Raw genomic sequence first — 21495 nt, forward strand, 5'->3', positions numbered from 1 at the left:
GTCGCCCAGGCACCTCCTTTCCAGGAGCGACGACCCCCCCCGCCTTTTTCACTGTGACGCAAAAGGCGGCTTTATTCCTCTCGCCGGCTTGACCCCCTCCCCCCCTCCCTCTCTCTCGTCCGCCGCGCAGGCTGCTGCCAACTTTCAAACAATGCGCGTCGGGCTCCGCCCCGGCCGGGCGGGGAGAAGGGGCCGGCCGCCGCGCGCCTCGCCCCACCCTCCGGAGGCGGCTCCGGCCGCGGGGAGCTGGGGACGCGGCCGGCGCCTTCAGTCGCCGGGAAGGTGCGGGCGAAGGCGCGAGCGGCCGTCCAGCACGCCCCCGCCCGCCCCCCGCGCGCGCCCTGCCGTCCATGGCCCTGCGCAGCGCCGCGCAGCCCCGCGCGCCCGGAGCGTCGCGCGCCCCAGCCGTCCGCGCGCCGTCGAGCGCATGAGCGAGCGATGGGCAACACGGTGCACAAGACCCTGCCAGGTAAGCGGCGGGGAGCTGGGTCCGCAGCCGCCCGAAGGGACCCCCACCCCGGCGCCTCAGAAGGACGCCTCCCTCCCTCCGTCCCTCCCTCCTCGCCTTCCCCGCCTGAGCTCTTCCTCCTCGTGCGCTCCCTCGCCCCATGCTGAAGAGGGAGGCGCCCCGTCTCCTTTTCCAGCGTGCGTCCCGGAGAGAGGCGCTTTGCATTCGCTTAGCCCAGTGGTCCTCGACCTTCTTTTTGTTCTGAATGTAATTCCCCCCTTCCCAAAATATGCGTGTGTGTGTGTGTTAAGTGCCGTCAAGTCGCTTCCGACTCATGGCGACCCTATGAATGAAAGTCCTCCAAAATGTCCTGTCTTTGACAGCCTTGCTCAGGTCTTGCAAACTGAAGGCTGTGGCTTCCTTTATTGAGTCCATCCATCTCTTGTTGGGTCTGCCTCTTTTCCTGCTGCCCTCAACTTCTCCTAGCAAAATAGTCTATCTCAAAAAGGTGCATTCCCAATAATATGCACTTAGCTGAGTGGTGGTCCCAATTCCCCCCCCCCTGGAACCCTAAAACCCCCCCTTGTTGAGAACCCCTGGCTTAGCCCTATTGTAATGGCAGATATTCTCTCCCCCCCACCCCCGTTGCTGCACGTGGCGCTTTCTACCCCTGGCTGTTTGGGATGTGGTCTGTCAGGGAGGACAAGGATGCCTCTGGCCACCCTGCCTCTCTGGCGCCGGGTTTGTGGCCAGCTGTCAAACCCCAATTGCATAGCTGAAGATGGAAGCTGGGCTACTTGAGGGAGGCGAACTTGAATCCATGCACTTTTCTATTTATTTTCCTTTGTGACTTGTTGAAAGGCGGACAAAAATTCCCTTCCATTGAAAACCTTTTTTTAAAAACATCATTACAGAATGGAACATCTTTATTTGAGACAGAATGATCTCTGGTAGTGGCAATTCTAATCTTTTCTGACTCTCACATGGACCCCACGTTCTTCTCATGTGTGCTGCTCTTGTGTACGGAGGTAGTGGGTATCTGGATGTCGAGGGCTGATCTTTTTTTTATTTTGTCCTGGATCCAGGGCGAATCGGTTGTGCAGCCCAACCCACGTTATGCTTATTCAAAAGTAAACCCTATTAGGAGGGGGAGTGGCCACGGTTCAGCGGTAGAGCACCTGCTTTGCATTCAGAATGTCCTGGATTCGGTCCTTAGCATCTTTGGTTAAAAAGGTTCGGAGGGAGCAGAGCCTTCGCTTCAAACCCCGACAAGCTGTTGCTAGTCACAATAAACAATGATGGACTAAATGGACCAGTACCCTGATCCAGCATGAAGCCGTTTCCTGTGCCCATAGTGAAGAAAGAGCTTCACGTATATTGGTTAAAAAACAAAACCTCTGCATTCTGTGAATATATCCCGGTTGATACCGTCTACTGTTTCATCAGATTGCTAAACGTTGTATGTATTTGAAGTACTCTGTTCCTGAGCACGCGTACTTGGAAGCGATTGGTAGGATTTCTTTCCAAATCAATCGGCATAGAATTGGGTTGTGCTGAGGATGAGGTCACGGGAACTGTGAGGTTGGTGCAAACGCAGGGAGGGAAAGCAGTTGCTTTGTGACGGGCATGCTTAGCGGATTAGGCATGTGTTAGAGAGGACAGATGCTGAAAGTGGTGGCCTTTGTTTGATGGCCAAGCTGAAGGCAGAGCTGGACAGTTTGAGAAGCAGGAGGGGTTTCTTGGGGAGAACTGTTTTGTTCCTCCTGTTTGTCTCTGCGTAGTAGGGGGAAATATGCTTTTAAAACTTCAGGCCCTTTTAGGGTTCAGCCCTCCCCTCCCTGTCCCTCCCCAGAACTGAAATAAAGACAACAAACCTTTAGCAGCAGCTGGGATTTGCTTGATCCCCTGCAAGCACAACAAAAGAATAAGAAATTGAATTTCCAGATGAAAAGGCGCGAATACAATTGAACAGGGGGAAATGCTGTCCTTCCTTGTGAAGTCTTTGCGTGTGTATTGAGCTTTTCCCCCCTTCCAGTAACAAACAAAAAAATAATTAGACAGCACATCTGAAATTTGTTTGGTGCAGTCAGTGGTTTTATTTAAAATAAAAACTGTATTGCCCTAATATAATGGAAAGCAAATACTCCCTCCCATTTTTCTAATTGAGGCTCTCCTTCATCCCCATCACTGTGAGTCAGCGTGCAGCGGGAGCAGTTGGTTGATGAAGAATTAACAGTATTGAATTACTGCTTTGAGTCCTTGTGAGAGTAATGTCTTCAGCTGTCTTTGCTTTTCGGTGGAGCACTCTTATACATTGCTTGTGGGATACTGGATACCTTACTAAAGCCACATGTACCCTTCCAAATTGTGGTTGTGCCACCATTATGAAGCTCTCTTCCGGCAGAGAGACAAAACCCAAGCCTGAACATTTTCAAGTAACATTGCAAACTGTGCTAGCTTTTGATTGCTGCAGTTTAAGAACAAAAGTTTCCAAGCATGCTATGTTTTGCTTATTTTTTTAGCAGATTGATATACACCCAGTCTTACACACATATTCTCCAAAAGGTATAGGGATGTGGTTTGGTTAGAAGTTTGAATAAATCATCTATCACCTGAACCTTTGGTCCAACCGAGATGATATTACTCTATTTCCTCCATATAGTAGTACCTATGCAGCTGAGATAATATTGTAGGCTAGTGACCTGTGACGCTAGTAGGCTTAAGGTGCATGAAAAGCTGGGTCAAGGTCCAAATAAAAGCTTTCACTATCTTATATGCACAGAACACATACGTGTAAAATTATCTATTCCTGATGTCCAAGGGATCAGGATTTGGTTTCTTTTCACATTCCTCTACAAATGAGAAGCGTTGACTCAAAAATCCATGCTGGAAATAAACTTGATAGCATCTTCAAGCCCACCATCTGAAAGAGCTCCACACACAACCCAGTTTTATGCAGACTGAGTTAGGTGTGTCTAAGCTTATTGAAACTGTAGGAGCTACAGACTCTGGATGAGGTCAGGCTGAAAATGGTTCTGTTGTATGGTGGAATGATCACTAAATCACAGAAATGTGGGAGACCAGGAGGCAGTGTGGAGGAGGAAAAACTTTACATCATCTGACGTGGAAAGAGGTAGAAGCTCTTGTTAAAATATACATACCCACAAAATATACATGCCCACAATGCAAATGTGCACCCACTTTTTAGAACAGATATTTGTCTAAGGAATGGCACAGAGCTGCTTTTGCACTGATCAAAAGCCGCCGCTTGTGCACGTGGGCATCATTTGGATTCCATTCTGAATTTGACTGCCTGACTGCAACATTCATTCCAAAGAACAAGCGATTATCTCTCTTGCAGATATTGCTTACTTAGTTCACACTTTTGTCATACGGTACATTAACGGTGAACAGGGAATAAGAGAACTGGTCTTATATAGGTACGAGCAGCACCTTATGGTAAAAATCCATTTTCCCCATTTTGTTGTGAAGGAATAGTTGAATACAAAATAAAATGCATAATTTTGTCTTAAATCAGACTGTTTTGTGCCATTAAATTCCCATTCCTCTCCAAACTGCGATGCACTGGGATCTTTGTTAACAAATGTAATAACTTCCAGGTTAAATGCTGTTACTTTCCTATAACTGACAAAGAGAAATTAAAAAAATTAATACAGAAACAAGTCAGGTTTGCATATAGATGGCATGTTCTTTAAAGTATAGGGCTTATCTGCAAATACATATATACAAAATGCAGTAGCAGTAGTTGTGTCTCACATTCTCCAGACATGAGTGACTGTATACATATTTTTAACACAGGTGATACTGTTGATGTAATGGCCATTCCAGACCATGGCATGTCTTGACATTTGTCCACTACTGCTGTTGGAGAACTTGAGACTCTTTTGCTCATGTTTTAATTCCTGGGCCAATTCCTATTTGAAAATGCCAAGGGTATTTAGAATGATGTTGTGACTGGTCCATTGGGTTTTTTTGGGGGGAGGGGTGTCTTTCATCTCTCTTTCTGTAGAAACCTTTAACAACTCCTTCTTTACATCACAACAGATGGTGCTTTTTCTTGTTTAAACAAAACAGTTTATCTTTCCCTATCGTACTAACAACATTAATTTTTAAGAAAACTTAGGATAACCCAGACTGTTAGCAAGCACTTAAACAAAATTGTATTATTTGTGTTAAAGGTCACAGCTGGCTTTATTTTTGTTCATTTTCTTGATTTTGGCTTTAGAGCTTTGAAGCTTGCCGATGTCGTGCAAAAAAAAATCCAGATGGACCATTCTCATTTACATAATGGGAGGAAGAAATCCAAATCATAAACATTTCTGATATACTGTCTCTTTTAGTGGGCAATATTGGGAAAAACCAAATATTATGTAATCCTTTTTCTTTCCTACCCTCCTGTATTTATTTAACTTTAGATGTTGGGGCAACCTATTTGAGGCTACTAACTGTTCTGCTCCTGGAATTCGGACAACGTTTTAAGGGGAAATGTTGGTTTCAACTTTGCTTGTCCTGCATGTTAACAGTTAACATGCAGAAGATGAAGGCAGTTGTCATATTAACAGCAATGGCACAGTACTGGAATGACTAATGCAGCAGTGCTAATGAAATGCTATTTCTGTATTGGGGGTGGTAGTGAAGAGACGTTTGAATGGAAAGAACTAACATACAGCTTCTTTAAAACTCTAGAGCGCTAAAAATTGCTCTTATTTAGATGACAACTTGCCAACCCATGAAGCCCACTTCTCTTAGTGTTGTTATAGGCACACTTGTTAAATTGTGTACTAATTATGTCCAGCCATTGGGACTATACTAGGATAAATTGCTCAAAGATGTTGCTCTATTTTTTACTCCTCCTTTTTACCCTGATGGAACCTCCAACCTTCCTGAACAAGCCGGGTGTGTTGATTTAGTTTTATACAAGATAGTATGTCAGTTTTGTAATCTGCAGAACGTTTCTAAGAGATTAAAACCCTTCTCCCAGGGGCCCCATTCCAATAGAAAACCCATGGGGCTAAGATGTTTGTTCTTATTTTGGACAGTCAGGGAAAACAGAGTGGAAACACCCTATCCATACCCAGACTTTAAGTAGTTTAAGTCTAGAGACCTTCCTCAAAAAATCGACACTTGAGATTCTTTGGAGGTAGGGTTGTCAACAGGCTTGGAAATAAATGCTCTGAATAGAGGTTTAATGTGTGGAAATAGGCAGCTGAAACTTTTCCTGCCATGGAGGTTAAATAACATCACCTGGTAAATAACATCCCATTAAAGCCTCTATTAAAGAAGAAGAGTTGTTTTTTATATGCCAACTTTCTCTACAACTTAAGGAAGAATCAAACCGGCTTACAATCACCTTCCCTTCCCCTCCCCACAGCAGACACCCTGTGAGGTGGGTGGGGCTGAGAGAGCTGTGACTGGCCCAAAGTCACCCAGCTGGCTTCATGTGTAGGAGTGCGGAAACCAACCCAGTTCACCAGATTAGCCTCCGCTGCTCATGTGGAGGAGTGGGGTATCAAACCTGGCTCTCCAGATCAGAGTCCACTGCTCCAAACCACCGCTCTTAACCCCTACACCACGCCGACAGGACTTTTTCTCTCCAGGAAGTTGGGAACCCTATTTGGAGGAAGTCATTACCATTATATCGGAATCAGACTGATATAGATATGTCATATGTTCTGGCTCAGCTGTGCCACTGGCCACTGGCTTCCAGTGCCGTTCCAAGAGGACAAACCGCCAGTTTCCTACCTCCTACAGCTGATAAACTAGGTTGTCAACATTGCAGTGAAAGGGTCAGACTTGTTCTGACATGAAAAGCTGGCTGAGAGAGGCAAAGTTGATGTTCTTGGACTGTGTGCGGAAAGCTGGTGTATAATTTTGTGACACTTCAGTGTCTTTCAAAGTAATAATACTCGTTTATGGCATGAAGCTAATTTCCTCCATATCTAATTTAGGTGATTGCTTGCTTACTTCTCATTCACGGGCTTGCTTGCTCTTCATTCACAGGTGGAACTTGTCGGGCCATGCTTTGTGCCTCCCTTCTGACATTTTTTTCCACTTTTCTTCCTCTTTAGCCCCACTCTGTGCATGTTTAATTATTACCTTCTTCATTTGTGCCATTTATACTGGCTACTGGTAATGCAGTCCTAAGCAGAGTTGTACCCTTGTAAGTCCATTAAGATCGTACTGTGATTGCTGTTCATAGTGAGATGTCAGAATACCAACCCAATTTGGGGGAGGATACTGAATGTTCCTTACCAAATGCCACTGAAAGAGGCGTAAACGAAACAAACAAACTAAACAAGAAACAAAGGCACTTCTTTGAGCCATGTTCTTCACACATTTAGAATCATAGAATTAAATGATTCTATGATTCTAAAAAGACAAAGACACTTCTTTGAGCCATGTTTGGGCTCAAACATGATTGGGGAAAAAACAAAGACACTTCTTTGAGCCATGTTCTTCACACATTTATTAGGGCATGTTCATTGTGCATCACAGGACATCAGCGTGGGATTTCAGTACTTAAGATTTCTTCTTTTTTAATTTTTGTAAGTTCTAACAATACCTTCATTTTTTTTTCATGCACTTTCCTTCAAGGCCGTTAAGGCTACACACTACATTGTCCTGGCGAGTATACAAAATCCAGTGCCTGTTTTGATTCCATTACCAGTATTCTCTTTGGCATTGGTACTTTGTTTCTTCTTTTCCTCACCACCTATTTGTTCAGTTATAAATCCATATCCTATCTCCATCATCCATTTTCTTCAATCTCGTTCACCCTTGGTGGCAGTTAGGTCCTTCCTCTGTACCTAAAACCTACACAAGTCCCCTTTAAAAAAAACTTGTTAGCTCTCTCTCATTTTTTGACCTCCTCCAGTCAGCCCCTACTGTTCCTCTTCTGTCCATTTTAGGAAGCCTTCGAATTTGCTCTGAATTTCCACAATGATTTGAGACAAGGGTCAGAGACAAGCTGTGAAAAGACTTTTTTAAAGAATCTCTAAACCAGACTATCTTGAATCTGGCAGCCTTTAATATATAGACAAAGTGTGCACTTTTGAGACACCTTGCACTAGAAAGTTTGAAAATCATGGGGAAAGAAGGGGAGGCAATAAAAAATTCTAGACAATGAATGGCAGATATTGCAGCATAATCTGAGCAGCTGGTCTGAGCACAAATTGAGAAACGTACCGGTTGGCTTTCAGTAGAGGCTTGGACCTAGTGCTGTTCTCTATTGACACGTTCAGTGGTATAAATTCCAGCAAAGAATATTGCAGGCTAGTGAATGAAAGTACATATTTGCTTTCCTTTGTTTGAATGAAGTCATAATCTCACTGAGAATTGGGGAGGGGGGAAACGACTCTTTCTGAAGGCGGGGGGACTTTCTCTTAGAGATGTTGAATTCAGCTTGCAGCCATAATGGTCAATGGTTTGCGACTCAAGCATTCTCTTTGTGTATCTTGAAATGAAATGAAGCTATTTATACATGCATGAAATGTAGCATGTATTGTGTATTTGGTCATGTGGACCGGAGCACCAAGCATACTGTTGTCAACTGCCATGGCTTGGCTGCGACTGTGAATAAATCATTTTGTTTATAATGCAGACTATTCTGTAATTACTGACGTCATGTTTTGAACAGATTAACATCCAATGCATCTGCTCCTTTATATGTTTGATCCGTAAGGAACTGCAGCCATACTGTGATGATCCTTTCCCTCTAACTGGTGTGACTGCTGTTGATTCCTAATATCTTTTTATTAAGTTTTTCCACATCTTGAGAACTGTGTGTAAATAGAGTAGCCAAGAACATTTAAGTGTATCCTGTGGGCCTAAGGAATTCAGGTGTCACTGTTATAATTTTGGAGTACTGAGGCCGTATTTACATCTGCATGGTTTGAACTATACATGTAGCTGAAGTTCCATTTCAATGTTCTAGCCTATGATCTGCTTCCAGTCTTGACTGCTGGTACTGTAGTGCCAAAGCCTAACATCCAAATGGATCTCCCTATTCAAATGATGGATATGGGCACAATCTACCTAGAAGTTATTCTGAACAGTATTGTGTGCTCTTCAGTGGCTCCTGTTTATTGTAGTGGGGTTTGTAAAAAAAAAAAAGCCCCCCCCTTCCCGGATTATACCCCCAGATGACTTTTGCCTCCCATTATGCCAGTCTTAATGGTACCCAAAATCTGGTGCCGTGAAGAGACTGCCTTTCTTTATGTTATAATTAACTCTGTGTTCTTCCGAAAACATAACAATTGGGCCACAGGCTTGACAATTGCAATTTGTTCAGCTTTTCTTTGTTTTTACATTTTATACTTGTTTTCACACTTAACCGATTAGATGCTGTCTCTTATTATCTCCTTTTTTGGCAGTATGGAAATTATTACAGCCCACTCTTTCTGTTTACTCTATTCTCCCCTGAGGCAAGGGCATCCTCAGAAGTGGGTTGTTTTCCCTCTCCATCCGGGTAGGCAGGACCAAAGACTTTGACTTCCTGTCCCCTTTGGCGGGAAAACAGCCTGCAGGAAGCCAGTCTTTGTCCTGCCTCCACGGGTAGAGCAGCAGATTTCGCACAGCTCCGTGCTTCTCAATAACATAGGTGTAGTTAGGAGAGATTGTGTTCGTCTTTTCACCCTGTCAAATTCTAATAGTAAGTTGTGTATTTGTTTCCTCTTCGTTGTCGTTCCATACTTGTTCCCTTCCTACCCCCCCCAGTGTGTGAGTATTCCTTTCGGCTTAGAGCCGAGGGGAATTCAAAATGGCCGACGCCATTGTAATCAGGGAGGACGACCTCCTCTCTGAAAAGGACTATCAGAGTGGGCTGGTGCAAACCTCCCACAAGACAACCGGCTCTCCCAACGGCCGCGATTGCGGACCCTTAGGGACTTTGCCGCAGACTGATGAGCCGCCGCTTGAGGGGCCGTCCCGAGTGCAGCCTCAAGTAAAAAAGGCGCGAAAAGCCGCGCCGCTGCACCAGGGAGCTAAGAAAAAGAAACGCGGCACCAAATTAAGCCCTGATCAAAAAGCCGGGAGGAAAGCCGGGCGGACCTCGCTCGCCTCTTCCTGCAAGACACAGAATCCGGTCCCCAGCGTCCAGGTGGCTCCAGAGTCAGCGGCGGCGACTGGTAACTCAGCGGCAACGGGTTTTTTACCGCCGGGAGATGGCACCCCCCCCCCTCAACCGGTGGCGGGCGGCCATTTTTTATCCTGGGAGAATGCAGATGACCTTATTAACTGTGCCCTGCAGCGCCAGTGGTTAGCTTTTCAAGCTTACCAGGCGCGTTTGCCCCCTAATCCTTGGATGGCTCCGAGTATTCCCCCCCCCTCGGGACTTCCCCCCCCCTCACCAATGTTTAGACCTAATACTGACAATTCAGTGGAGCCTGGTTCATCAGCAATCCCTAGACTATCCTCCTGGCCCACTAAGGCAGCCATGAAGGCACCTCTGATTAACACTGGGGACTCCTTAGCAAATACATCCAAGTCTACCTCTTCTTCTATGGAGGCGGAAGAGGGAGAGAATGAGGAAGGGGAAGAAAGAGAGGAGGGCGAGTTTGACTCGGACGAAGAATTCCTCCAGCCTGCAGAACAACATAATAGACTGTTCACAGGGGAGGATTACCAGGGATTGTTGGCCAAAGCCATTCTGGCGTTAGACCTAAATGAGGAGACGGATTCCTCAGAGGAGCCCAAATCAAAATGGAAGCAAGGAGTTAAAGAGGTTTTTCCTAGACAGCAACCTCGCACTAACTCGGTCCCTTTCCCTGAATTCTTTCAAAGAGCAGTCAGGGAGGAATGGGACAAGCCTTCATCTAATAAACAGGTCCCTTCTAATGTGAAAAAATTATACACACTGGCACCTCATGCCAGGGAGATGCTAAAAGTGCCACTTGTAGACGCACCGATAGTGGATCTCCAATCACCAGGCCTAGTGCCAGAGCATGGTGCGGGGTCCCTAAGGGACCAATTGGATAGAAAGTCCGACTTTCTAGCAAGGAAGGCTCATGAGGCGTCTGCATTAGCGATTCAGGCCAGCGCCACCACATCCATATTCGCCAGAGCATCATACCTATGGATCAAAAAGATTATTCAGCTGGTCCCTGAGGATAACATTAGGGCACTTGGTGGTCTGGAGAGAGTACTCAATGCTACCTCACTCATGGCAGATGCTTCACTCGACACTATGTCGTTTGTAGCTAGATCAATGGCCTCAGTCACCGCCCTCAGACGGGCCCTGTGGCTAAGGGTTTGGCCGGCCGACCTTAAGGCTAAGACCTCCTTAATGTCATACCCGGTGAAGGAAGGTCGTTTGTTTGGTGAAAAACTAGATAGTATTCTTATAGAATCCAAAGATAAAAAACAGGTTATGCCTATGCAGATAAAAAAGGACCAGAGATCTACCTTTCAGTCCTTTCGTTCCTTTCGACCTTCTAACAGATTCAGAGCTGATTTCCGAAGAGGATCCTGGGGACCATCTAGAGGTTCCTGGGGCACTCGACCCTTCAGAAGAGGAGGTAGATTCCAGAGAGGCCAGGGACCCCAGTCCAGACAAGACAGGGGAGATAAGTTTACCAAAACCAATCAACAGTGACGCCATCCATCCCCAGGTAGGGGGGAGACTCCAGCAGTTTGTTGCAAGGTGGACTCTGTCCAACCCGGACAAATGGGTCTCCAAAATCATAACTCAAGGCTATCTTCTAGAGTTTTCAACCTACCCTACAGATCGTTTCCTCAGATCCCCAATCCCCTCCAGGTCAGGGAAACACAGCGTTACGCTGAAAGCAATACAACATCTACTCCAAATCAAGGCCATAGAACCGGTTCCGGTCCTCCAGAAATGCCAGGGAGTATACTCAATATTCTTTACAGTCCCCAAGAAAAACGGGGACTGGCGGGCCATCCTCAACCTCAAATACATCAACAAGAGGATGGCCCACAAACACTTCCGCATGGAGACGGTCAAGTCTACCGTGGAGTCCCTTCTCCCTGGCACTTTCTTGACTGCCGTGGACCTGACGGAGGCCTACCTCCATATTCCGATTCACCCTTCCCACAAACGTTTCCTTCGTTTTGCCTATGGAAACGATCATTTCCAATTCAGGGCCCTCCCTTTTGGCCTTACTTCTACCCCCAGAGTCTTTACCAAGACATTAGTAACGGTCATAGCTGTCCTCAGACAGGAAGAAATCCAGGTACATCCGTACCTGGACGATATCCTGATCTGCGCCCCTACTCTGGACCTGACCAAATGACACACGGCCAGAGTTATCCAAATTCTCCAGGAGCATGGATACTTAATAAATTTTCACAAAAGCTCCCTGATACCATCACAAACCGCCACCCACTTAGGGGTTCAGATCAACTCAGTGTCCAATTCCATTTCCTTAACCAAGGAAAGAGTGGACAAGATTATCACACTTTCTCTATCCATAGTCAGACAGAGAACAGCCAGACTGATGACATTAGCCAAACTCATGGGTCTGATGGTATCATGCATCGCAGTAGTACCATGGGCCAGATTCCAATCACGACCGTTGCAGTGGATGTTGAGTCCCCATCAGATAGACATTTCCAGAAAAAGAGTCAAAACGATAGTTATTTCCCCACAGGTCAAACAGAGTCTACGTTGGTGGTCCTCCCCAGTGAACCTATACAAACAAACACAGTACATACACGAGGAGCCCCTACAAATATTCTCAGACGCCAGTCTAACGGGCTGGGGGGCCACCCTAGGAGAACACCTAGCCCAGGGACGATGGTCCCTTCCGGAAATGACACTTCACATCAATTTACTGGAGCTCAGGGCAGTAAATCTTGCACTGCGGGAATTTGCTCCAAAAATCAAAAATCATCACATACTTATAAGAACGGACAACATATCCACGAAAGCGTATCTGAACAAGCAGGGAGGCTCCAGATCCTCCTCCCTCCACAAGGAGGCGGCCAAAATCTTCTCATGGGCCCAAATGAACATCCCCTCGATTCGAGCAGAACATATCAAGGGGACCCTCAACGTACAAGCCGATTGGCTAAGCCGCCAAACTCTCGACGAAGGGGAATGGGAATTAGACCAGGATACATTTCATCTAGTTTCGGAAAAATTTGGCACCCCTTCTCTAGACTTGTTCGCCTCAGAACAAAATCACAAACTACCAAGATTTTTTTCCAGATATTTCCATCCAAAGGCGGAAGGCACAGACGCCTTACTGAGCGATTGGCCAAAAGGTCTCCTGTACGCCTTTCCACCCATTCCCATTCTTCCCAAAGTTCTCCGCAAAATTCAACAACAGCATGCCAATGTCATTCTCATAGCCCCATATTGGCCCCGCAGACCTTGGTTTGCGAATCTAAAAAGAATGTCTTGTCAGGATCCATGGCAGATTCCACCGAGCAGAACCATACTACACCAGGGCCCCCTGAATCACCCAGACCCCCAATGGTTCTGTTTGACCGCCTGGCACTTGAGAGGCGATCTCTTTTAAATCAAGGGTACTCCTTAGAAGTAGTTAATACTATTCTGGAAGCCCATAGACCATCCACTAGACGAATGTATAATTCGTCATGGAAAGCATTCGTTAGATGGGCCAGACGAAAGAAGGTCAACCCTCTCTCACCTTCTATATCCGAGATTCTAGATTTCCTACAGGAGGGAGTACGACTTAAACTCTCAGCTTCGACTCTAAGGAGACAGGTGACCGCTCTATCTACGGTGCTACCATTCGTAGATGGCCTTCCTATTTCAAATCATAGACACGTTGCTGCCTTTTTAAAGGGAGTATCACAAACTCAACCACCAGTCATTCACAGATTCCCATCCTGGAACTTAAACTTGGTTTTAAAAGCATTAATGGGTCCCCCCTTCGAGCCACTTAGGACAGTTCCGATTAAATACCTTCGCATGAAGGTACTGTTCCTAACTGCTATCACGTCAGCTAGACGGGTGTTGGAGCTTAGAGCCCTTTCGATTAGGACTGGCCTCTGCGTATTCCATAAGGATAAGGTGGTTTTGACTCCAGACCCAACGTTCCGGCCTAAAATCAATTCTCATTTCCATAGGGCTCAAGAAATTAATCTTCCCTCTTTCTGCCCTTCACCATCAAACGACAAAGAAAAACAGTGGCATTCTCTAGACCTGCGCAGAGCTATTCGCATATTCATAGAACGTACTAAAGAGTTTAGACAAACAGATTATATGTTTATTGGAATTTCAAACCCTTCCAAAGGAAAAAGAATGTCAGTGGCTTCCATTAGTTATACCCTCAGACAGTGTATCTCAGAGGCATACTAATTGACCGGTACCCCTTTACCAAGGGGAATCACAGCCCATTCACTCCGCAGCATGGCAACATCAGCAGCCTTTGATAAGCAGGCACCTATAGAGGAAATATGTCGAGCGGCCATGTGGTCTTCCGTATCGACGTTCGTTAAACACTATAAAATTAACGTCTGGTCCTCAGCACAAGCGGCCTTTGGGCGCAGAGTGCTCCAAAACGTAGTAGAATAATAAGTTACCCGCCCATAAGGGAGCTCTTTAAAGTCCCACTTCTGATGATGCCCTTGCCTCAGGGGAGAATGGAGCCTTGGACACTTACCGTAGAGGCTCTTTCTCCTCTGAGGCGAAGGGCATCCTGCCCATCCCAATTAATTAGTTTACGATAAAAATTTCTTCTGAATGACGTATCAAGTGAATACTTTATGTTTTTTCTGGAGTATGTTTCATCAAGGTTTTCAGTTTTGCATCATTCTTGTGAGTCCGTGTTCCAATAGCGCTGTTTTAGCTAGGCTAGACGATAACTGGCTTCCTGCAGGCTGTTTTCCCGCCAAAGGGGACAGGAAGTCAAAGTCTTTGGTCCTGCCTACCCGGATGGAGAGGGAAAACAACCCACTTCTGAGGATGCCCTTCGCCTCAGAGGAGAAAGAGCCTCTACGGTAAGTGTCCAAGGCTCCATTTTCTGGAATGATCAGTTGAACACATGAAGCTGCCTTACACTGAATCAGTCCACTGATCTGTCAAGATCAGTATTGTCTACTCAGACTGACAGCGGCTTTCCAGGATCTCCAGTAGAGGTCTTACACATCTACTACTTAATCGATTTTAAACTGTGAGATGCCAGAGATTGGACATGGGATCTTACGCATGCAAAGCAAATGCTCTCCCACTGAGACACAGCTTCTCCCCATTTGCACTATTGAAATCCAAAAAAGTCAAATACCGTATATACCCATGTATAAGCCGACCCACGTATAAGCCGAAGTGCCTAATTTCTCCCCAAAAATGGGGAAAAATTAGGCACCCGCGTATAAGCCAAGGGTCGGCTTATAACTCCTTCCCCCCCCCCCGCAGGCTTACCTGACCGGCTCCTGGCGGCGAAAAGCGGCGCGGCCCCGGTGGGGGCGGCTTTCCTGCAGCCGCAGGAGGCCGCCCCCAGGCCGCTCCGGGCGGCGGAAAGCGGCACGGGCCCGGCAGCCTCCCAGGCAGGCCCCGCTGGCCGCTCCCAGGCCGCAGGAAGGCGAGCGGGCCGGTGGCAGGGGGGGCGGCGGGGGCAGCGGCGAGGCCTGCCTGCTCCCAGGCAGGCCCCGCTGGCCGCTCCCAGGCCGCGGGAAGGCGAGCGGGCCAGCGGCAAAGGATGACGGCAGTGGTAAGTTTCCCTCCTCCCTCCTCCCCCCTCCCCTCCCCTACCGTATTGACCCGCGTATAAGCCGAGTTGGCTTTTTTCAGCCCTTTTTTTGGGCTGAAAAACTCGGCTTATACGCAAGTATATACGGTATGTAGCTAATGGTATCTAAGTTAGTTCCCCCAGCAGTGGTGTAGACACTTGATGCAGATTTTTTAAATTTTGAATTTGTGCTTTAAGTTTTTGACTTGAAGTGCTTTAAGTCTAAAAATGAGAAACTTAGTTTGTAAGTGATGATGATTCATTGAGAAGTTACATAACACCCGTTCATATTATAAAAATCTTCCTGCAAAACAGCTCCACTCTTTTTCTAATCAAAGATGGAAATAAATATTTCTACTCCTTGCAAGCACTCATGAATTAAACTAGTTTTGTTTTCTCCTTGGTGTTTGAGTCAGTGAGGCCTGTAGGGAAATCTCAGAGAGGAGCCTTCTTTCCAAAGATCTCCTGGACTTGATTGAAACATGAAGCTCAGTAACTATCTGAAGTGGGTTTGACAAGATGTATGATGGGTATACATAATGTGACCAAAGAAGAGTGTTTCCCTAGTTAAGGGCAGGTAGAGAGGGAATTATTGAGACATACTAGATGGTGCTACTGCCTCCTTTGTTTCATTATGAGTATCTTTCCCTCTTTCCTGTGTTGACCCTGAATGATATACATCAGTAAAACTAGCTTCAAAGGGGGAGCTCAGGAATTACATGAAGTGGAGCTTTTTTCGCTCTCAAGCAGCACCTGTTGAACTTAATTCCTTTATAAAACCATTAAAGGTCCAGGAGGTCTATCCTCCTTTGCAAGTGGTTACCCAGTAATCCTTGTTTCTGTGAGACGAAGTGGAGAGAATTCTGCTTAGTGCAAGCATGGATATTAAATTTCACTTCAGAAATAAATTCATTCTTTTCTTATAGCTTCCACTTTGAGAACCCTTTGTCTTATACTTTCAATCATAAGATTTACTACTCCACCCCATTTGTCATATGTAACAGCAAACCTTCTGGTCTTTTCCACGATTATGCCAAACCCTCTTTGAACTCAGGTTTCAGCCACCATAGGGGACTCCCCCCTCCCCAATTTTTTTTCTGATGTAAGAAAACTGCAGGTTGTTGTACTGCTGTTGTAGGAACAAGATTAGGTTCAGAAATAAGGTAAAACCACACTTTCTCTCTGCCTCCGCCCATTCCTACAATTAGCTTTGTTTTCATCTTTTTTTTTAGTTAGTTCTTTTGTCCTGTTTCTTAGAGTTGTGGTTTTTATTTTATTTCTGCAAGCACCAACACCTTCTTAATAGTTATCCTGAGCTTCCAGTGTCACAATCTGTGCCTGTTGGAGATTGTTCTGTGGGTAGGTAGCCCTCTACTCAACAGTTTGATTCTCATTGCTTGCATTGCTTCTGATGAAGTAGGCTCTTGACTACCAAAGCTCATGTCACAGTATAGATGTTCATGGGGCTCTGTTATTTTTGCTACCAAAGAATAATGTAGTCATCTTTTTTCATGGTTGCATATGATGATTTTTGAATACGGTCCCATTTTATTAAGAATATTCCCCCACAGACCTCATTCCTTAGGAATTTATCTGTGTATTACTTATGAGATCACAAATTGTTTTATTACAGAGTTTCAGATGATGTCATAGGCCAAAATAAGTGGAATTCTCATAAGAAATGCAAAGGCAGGGCCAGTGGAAATAATGCTACTACTAATCTCCAGGCAGCAAATTTTCCATTGCTTCTTTGTTTTTTTCCAAAGTGAAGTTGTTTTACTTCTTCTGTCTCTGAGTACCTGTTAAATGTTAAAGCTGCTTACCATGTCTGACAAGCTCAAGATTAATGAAAAACGACCCAAGGTTTTAAAAGGTGGGAAGAAGGCTACAATGAAGTAATTCTATCCATGTTTATCTCCCTCCCCCTCACATTTAAACATTGTGGCTATGAGGCTGTTTTTTCAAGTGTGTGTGAATTATATCTGTTTTGCAAGGGAGGCCCTTAGTCATTCTTCAACCTACAGGCAACAGATAGAAAGTTCTCCTTGATCTTCTGTAATGACATTAGAGGGCAATTTCACATGTCACAAAATTGGCCCCCTAGTAACACAGAGCAAGGGAACCTGGGGGCTTGCTGAAGTAACGTATTACAAGATGACGACCTTGTGAACATAAAATGTGGTTTGATAATTGGCGTGAATGAAATAAACCCATTTTAAATCCTCCTGTAGGAATTGTTAAGGCACTTTTCACCTTTGCTAGCATATGGGACCGAATCAATAGGAAAGAACACTTGAGTATGTGTCTCATATTATGTCATGTTACCATGTGAGCCCGGTACAGTCACATACGAAGGCACATTCTCACTGCTTAATTGCCATGTTGACTTGTGTGTGTCTGTTTTACTCCTCATAACTCAAGTCCAAAAACTAATGCAATTGTTTCATGATGCTTGTGGTCCCTGTGCATGTATGTGCCTGCTTGTCAACAAACCCTCTGCTTCTGCCCCACTGCACATAGATAGGCAAGCAGCAGGGGGAGGTTTTAGCACGTGAAGGGAAGGATCATCAAGGTTGAAACTGTGAGCCTGCAAAGGACTCGGGAACAGGATGGAATGTCAGTCAGTCATGTTTATTGTGCATGGCCATAGGCCTTTACAATCAAGACAGTATTGCAACAACTTAAAATATATATAAAACCATTAAACATTATAAGATTAAAACACACCAATTTGGCTCCTTTCCTCATTCGATGGCTTTCTTTGCCCTGATTTTCCTGACCGCAAGGCCATTTTCCGGGAAACAGGTGCCATTTTCCGGGAAACAAAAGGGTCAGTATCGGAAAGCAGGAAAATTAGGATGGAATGAGAAACCTGTACCTAGAGACGACTAGAAATTTCTGAAAGTTATTTCTACATATTTCTACATGCATATTCACACCCTTTTACTCTATTTTATTTAATCCGAAACAATAGCCATACTTTGGTTTGTCTTTACAATCAGAAAAGTTTAGAATCCTGTGTTGCCAGTGGGAATACAATGAAGAAGAGGGGGCGAGTCTCAGTGATAGAATATCTGTTTTGCTTGTTTTTTTAAGATCGGAAATAGGTGACCAGAAAGACCTGTAGCTAAGACCCTTCAGAGCCACTGCCAGTCAGAATAGACCAGGGGTCCCCAACCTTTTCGAGCCTGTGAGCTCTTTTGGGATTGTAACATGAGGTGGCAGGAGCAGGCACGAAATGGCCGTCAGAAGTGGTGGAGCCAATCACAAAATGGCTGCTGGAAGAGGTGGAGCCAACCATAAAACCACACACGTATTTAACATTTTATTTCCAATATTTACATCCTATCTTCTCTCTATGAGCAAAGCAAACCACAAGTATGGAACAATATAAATAAAGCAAATATACACAATTAAACAGACATTTCTGCAAGTCAGTTAACAACTGATATTCCAGGTCACTAGAAAAGCCTTCAATTCTTCTGGTCACTGTGTTCCCAGAGAGCTGCAACTTGTGGACTGCAGACATAATTTCACCTTTATTGTGAAAACCTTCAAAAAGCCACTCACCAACAGCCAAAAATACTCTTTGCAGAGGCCTCTATCATGTGATGGACCCTTCAATCTAGTTAGCTCTGGAGGAAAAGAAGCTGACCGGCGGGGAGGGGTGAAAGAAAGGATCCCATATCAAATCGCATTTGGGAGGAAGGGGAAAGTGTGGGTGTCAACAAATGCAAGAATAACAAAGCCAGACAAATAGGGAGCCATAAAGGTTGTAGCAGATCAAAGAAGATACTTGAACCAGGTCAGCGGGACAGAGGGAAGCTGAACACCAAGTCAAAATCCACGTGCTAAAACAAACGCCCGGTCAAATCTGCCGCATTCCCAGCGAGTGTCAGTGGGGCGCAAGAAAAGGTGGCCTGTGAGCTACGTGTTGGAGACCCTTGGATTAGACAATACAGTCCTTGATAGATGAATGATCTGTCTTTGTATAAGGCAGCTTCATGTCTTCAGAGTGTGAAAAGATATACTTTCCCTACTTTTATCTCCCTAATTGTGAGTCTAATAGGATATATAAAGGATGTTAAAGAGTAATTGCAGTATACTAAATAATATACAGGTGACAATAACAGGGATTCTCTTCTCTCTCCATTTTGTGTACCACTGTTGTGGCTAAACAACTCTAGAAGTATCAGCTTGCCAAATCCAAACAAAATTTTGGATCCTGAAAACAGATTGTGGGGAATACATGTTTTTTCCTTTCTCTCTGGCATGAGCTCCACCCTTCCTCTACCTGCCCTAACCATAGTTAAGCATTTGACTGGTATCATTTTTAACCAGGGTTAAGACTAAACAGATTCCTTTTCAAACCAGGATTTGCAAACCTTAGTTAACAGGGATTCCCAGTCAGTGTTACCTGCCCATAACATTAATGTTAATGTAATGCTTAACTGGTAGCCTTCCATTTGTTACTTAAGCAAACATTTTGTTTACCATGGACAGGCATGTGGCTAGTGCGTCCTGGATACATTGTGTGATAGTATTAAAAGTATTTTTGTCAATATCTCAGTGCTGTTAATATTTTAAAAATCTGATGTTATGGATATTTTAAAGCATATGCACTATAGTAAAACTCAGACCCACAAAAGCTTTGGAGCCTCAGTGTGGTACTTTCCTCTTTTCACGAGAAGACAGCATTGGTTTACTAAGTCAGTAGCATGTAGTTAAGGTAACCGTGAATGTTTAGAATCTTAACTTGAAAATGGCTGCCTGTCTCACACTCGTGCATGCTTGCATGTGTACCCCTGATCTCTTGCCTAAGCTTCTCTGTACTATCTGATGGCTGGTTCATCCTGATTCGTTTTGTGCAATAATGTCTAATAGCAATGTGACAAATCCCCATGTTTTACATTCAGCCTTTAATAGCAGAACTGCCTTTTAATAAACAATTGGTCTAAAAGAACAATAAAGCTGTCGTCTTAGAGGCCACGTAAGTAAAAGAAGGTGGTCTGGGAGACAGGCGTTTTATGTGTTTTACACACATCCATATTCATTTTCATAGACTTCTGTGAAGAGATCTGTCTGTGTATAAATATCACAGCTGACAAAAATTAACTTCACACTGAGTTAACATCCTGGTATTTCATGACAATTAGTGCATTGTAACAAGATTTGTTGTGGTGATGAGGGTAGGGAGTCTAATTTATGTACAAAATGTCCATAGAAGAACTTGCTTCTTTAGCCATTTGTGCCCAGACATAGATTTTTGGTATTTGTATTCTGACCTCATAAGGAATATTCCTAGCAGAGATGGGGAGTGTGTGCGTGGAAAAATTTCTAGTGGTTTATTTTTCAGCAGAAATCTTTCCATTTCTGAAGATTAATGGTTTCATAAAAGTAATAACAATGAATGGATGCCATTGCCAAGACAGTATTAGGCACAATTGGCAGTTTCAAAGTTGTAATTCGTGTTTTTCAGATGACCATCCCTAGGAATTGCTAGAGAGAATATGTTTGACTGATTGTAAACCAGGGATGGGTGGGGAAAGCCATTAATATAAAAATCCAAATTAAAAACAAGTTATTAATTTGAAGATACAGGTCATGTCAAGCTAAAATTATTATTTATATGTCCCCTTTCATGGTGGGGGGATTACAAACCGATCTGATATAGAACTAGCAAGTTTTGAGGTGCCCCATTGATCTTCATGGATGAGAATTAAATTCCATTGAAATACATGGGTGGACAACCATGTCCATAGCACATCATGCACAGTTCTTTGTGTTTGCTAAAATTAAAGTGCAATTGTAAGCCTGTATACTTAGAAGTGAATCCACTCGAGTTTAGTGGGACTTACTGCCTAGTAAGGGTGTTTAGGGCTTTTGTATGCTAAATGCTTCAGTGACTTTGGGTCACACACACCCCCTTAAAATTAAACGATATAAGGGATGCAGATGCTGTATTGCTTTAAACTTTTTACAGATATTATTCAAATAAAAACATTTTCTGCATAAACCTTTGCCTTTGTTTGAATGTAACCCGTATACCTCAGGATTTGTGGTTTTTAAAAATCTAATTATATATTTAGTTGTTTTTGTATTTGTTTGTGTGTTTGTTGCTTACTGGGACATAAAATTAACAGAAGGTAGTTCTAAAATTTGTTTACAAAAGATAAGTAAAAATAAGCATGCTAAATCAGTTTATGCTTTATTTAGGGAATCAGATAATTTCTGGGGGAAATTTCCAAATACAGTTTTTCTGGAAAACCCAGAACACTGGCTGTCAGTATTTTTGTGTTTGCAAAAATTCCCCAAGACTTTACTTTTGGGCTTTCACTTAAAGACAACCTGACAGAACTTGGTAGGAAA

At 44.3% G+C, this 21495-nt stretch overlaps 1 protein-coding gene across 1 annotated transcript in view; it reads left to right on the forward strand.

Moving 5' to 3' along the window:
* Positions 1 to 438: 438 nt before the first annotated feature.
* Positions 439 to 21495, forward strand: part of NEURL1B (neuralized E3 ubiquitin protein ligase 1B) — a 67833-nt gene continuing 46776 nt past the window's right edge. The window contains exon 1 of the mRNA XM_056847791.1: positions 439 to 469. Within this exon, the coding sequence (XP_056703769.1) occupies positions 439 to 469 (31 nt within the window). The remainder of the gene's footprint in view (positions 470 to 21495) is intronic.

This window comes from Euleptes europaea, chromosome 1 (genome assembly GCF_029931775.1).
Source record: "Euleptes europaea isolate rEulEur1 chromosome 1, rEulEur1.hap1, whole genome shotgun sequence".
Classification (NCBI taxonomy): domain Eukaryota; kingdom Metazoa; phylum Chordata; class Lepidosauria; order Squamata; family Sphaerodactylidae; genus Euleptes; species Euleptes europaea.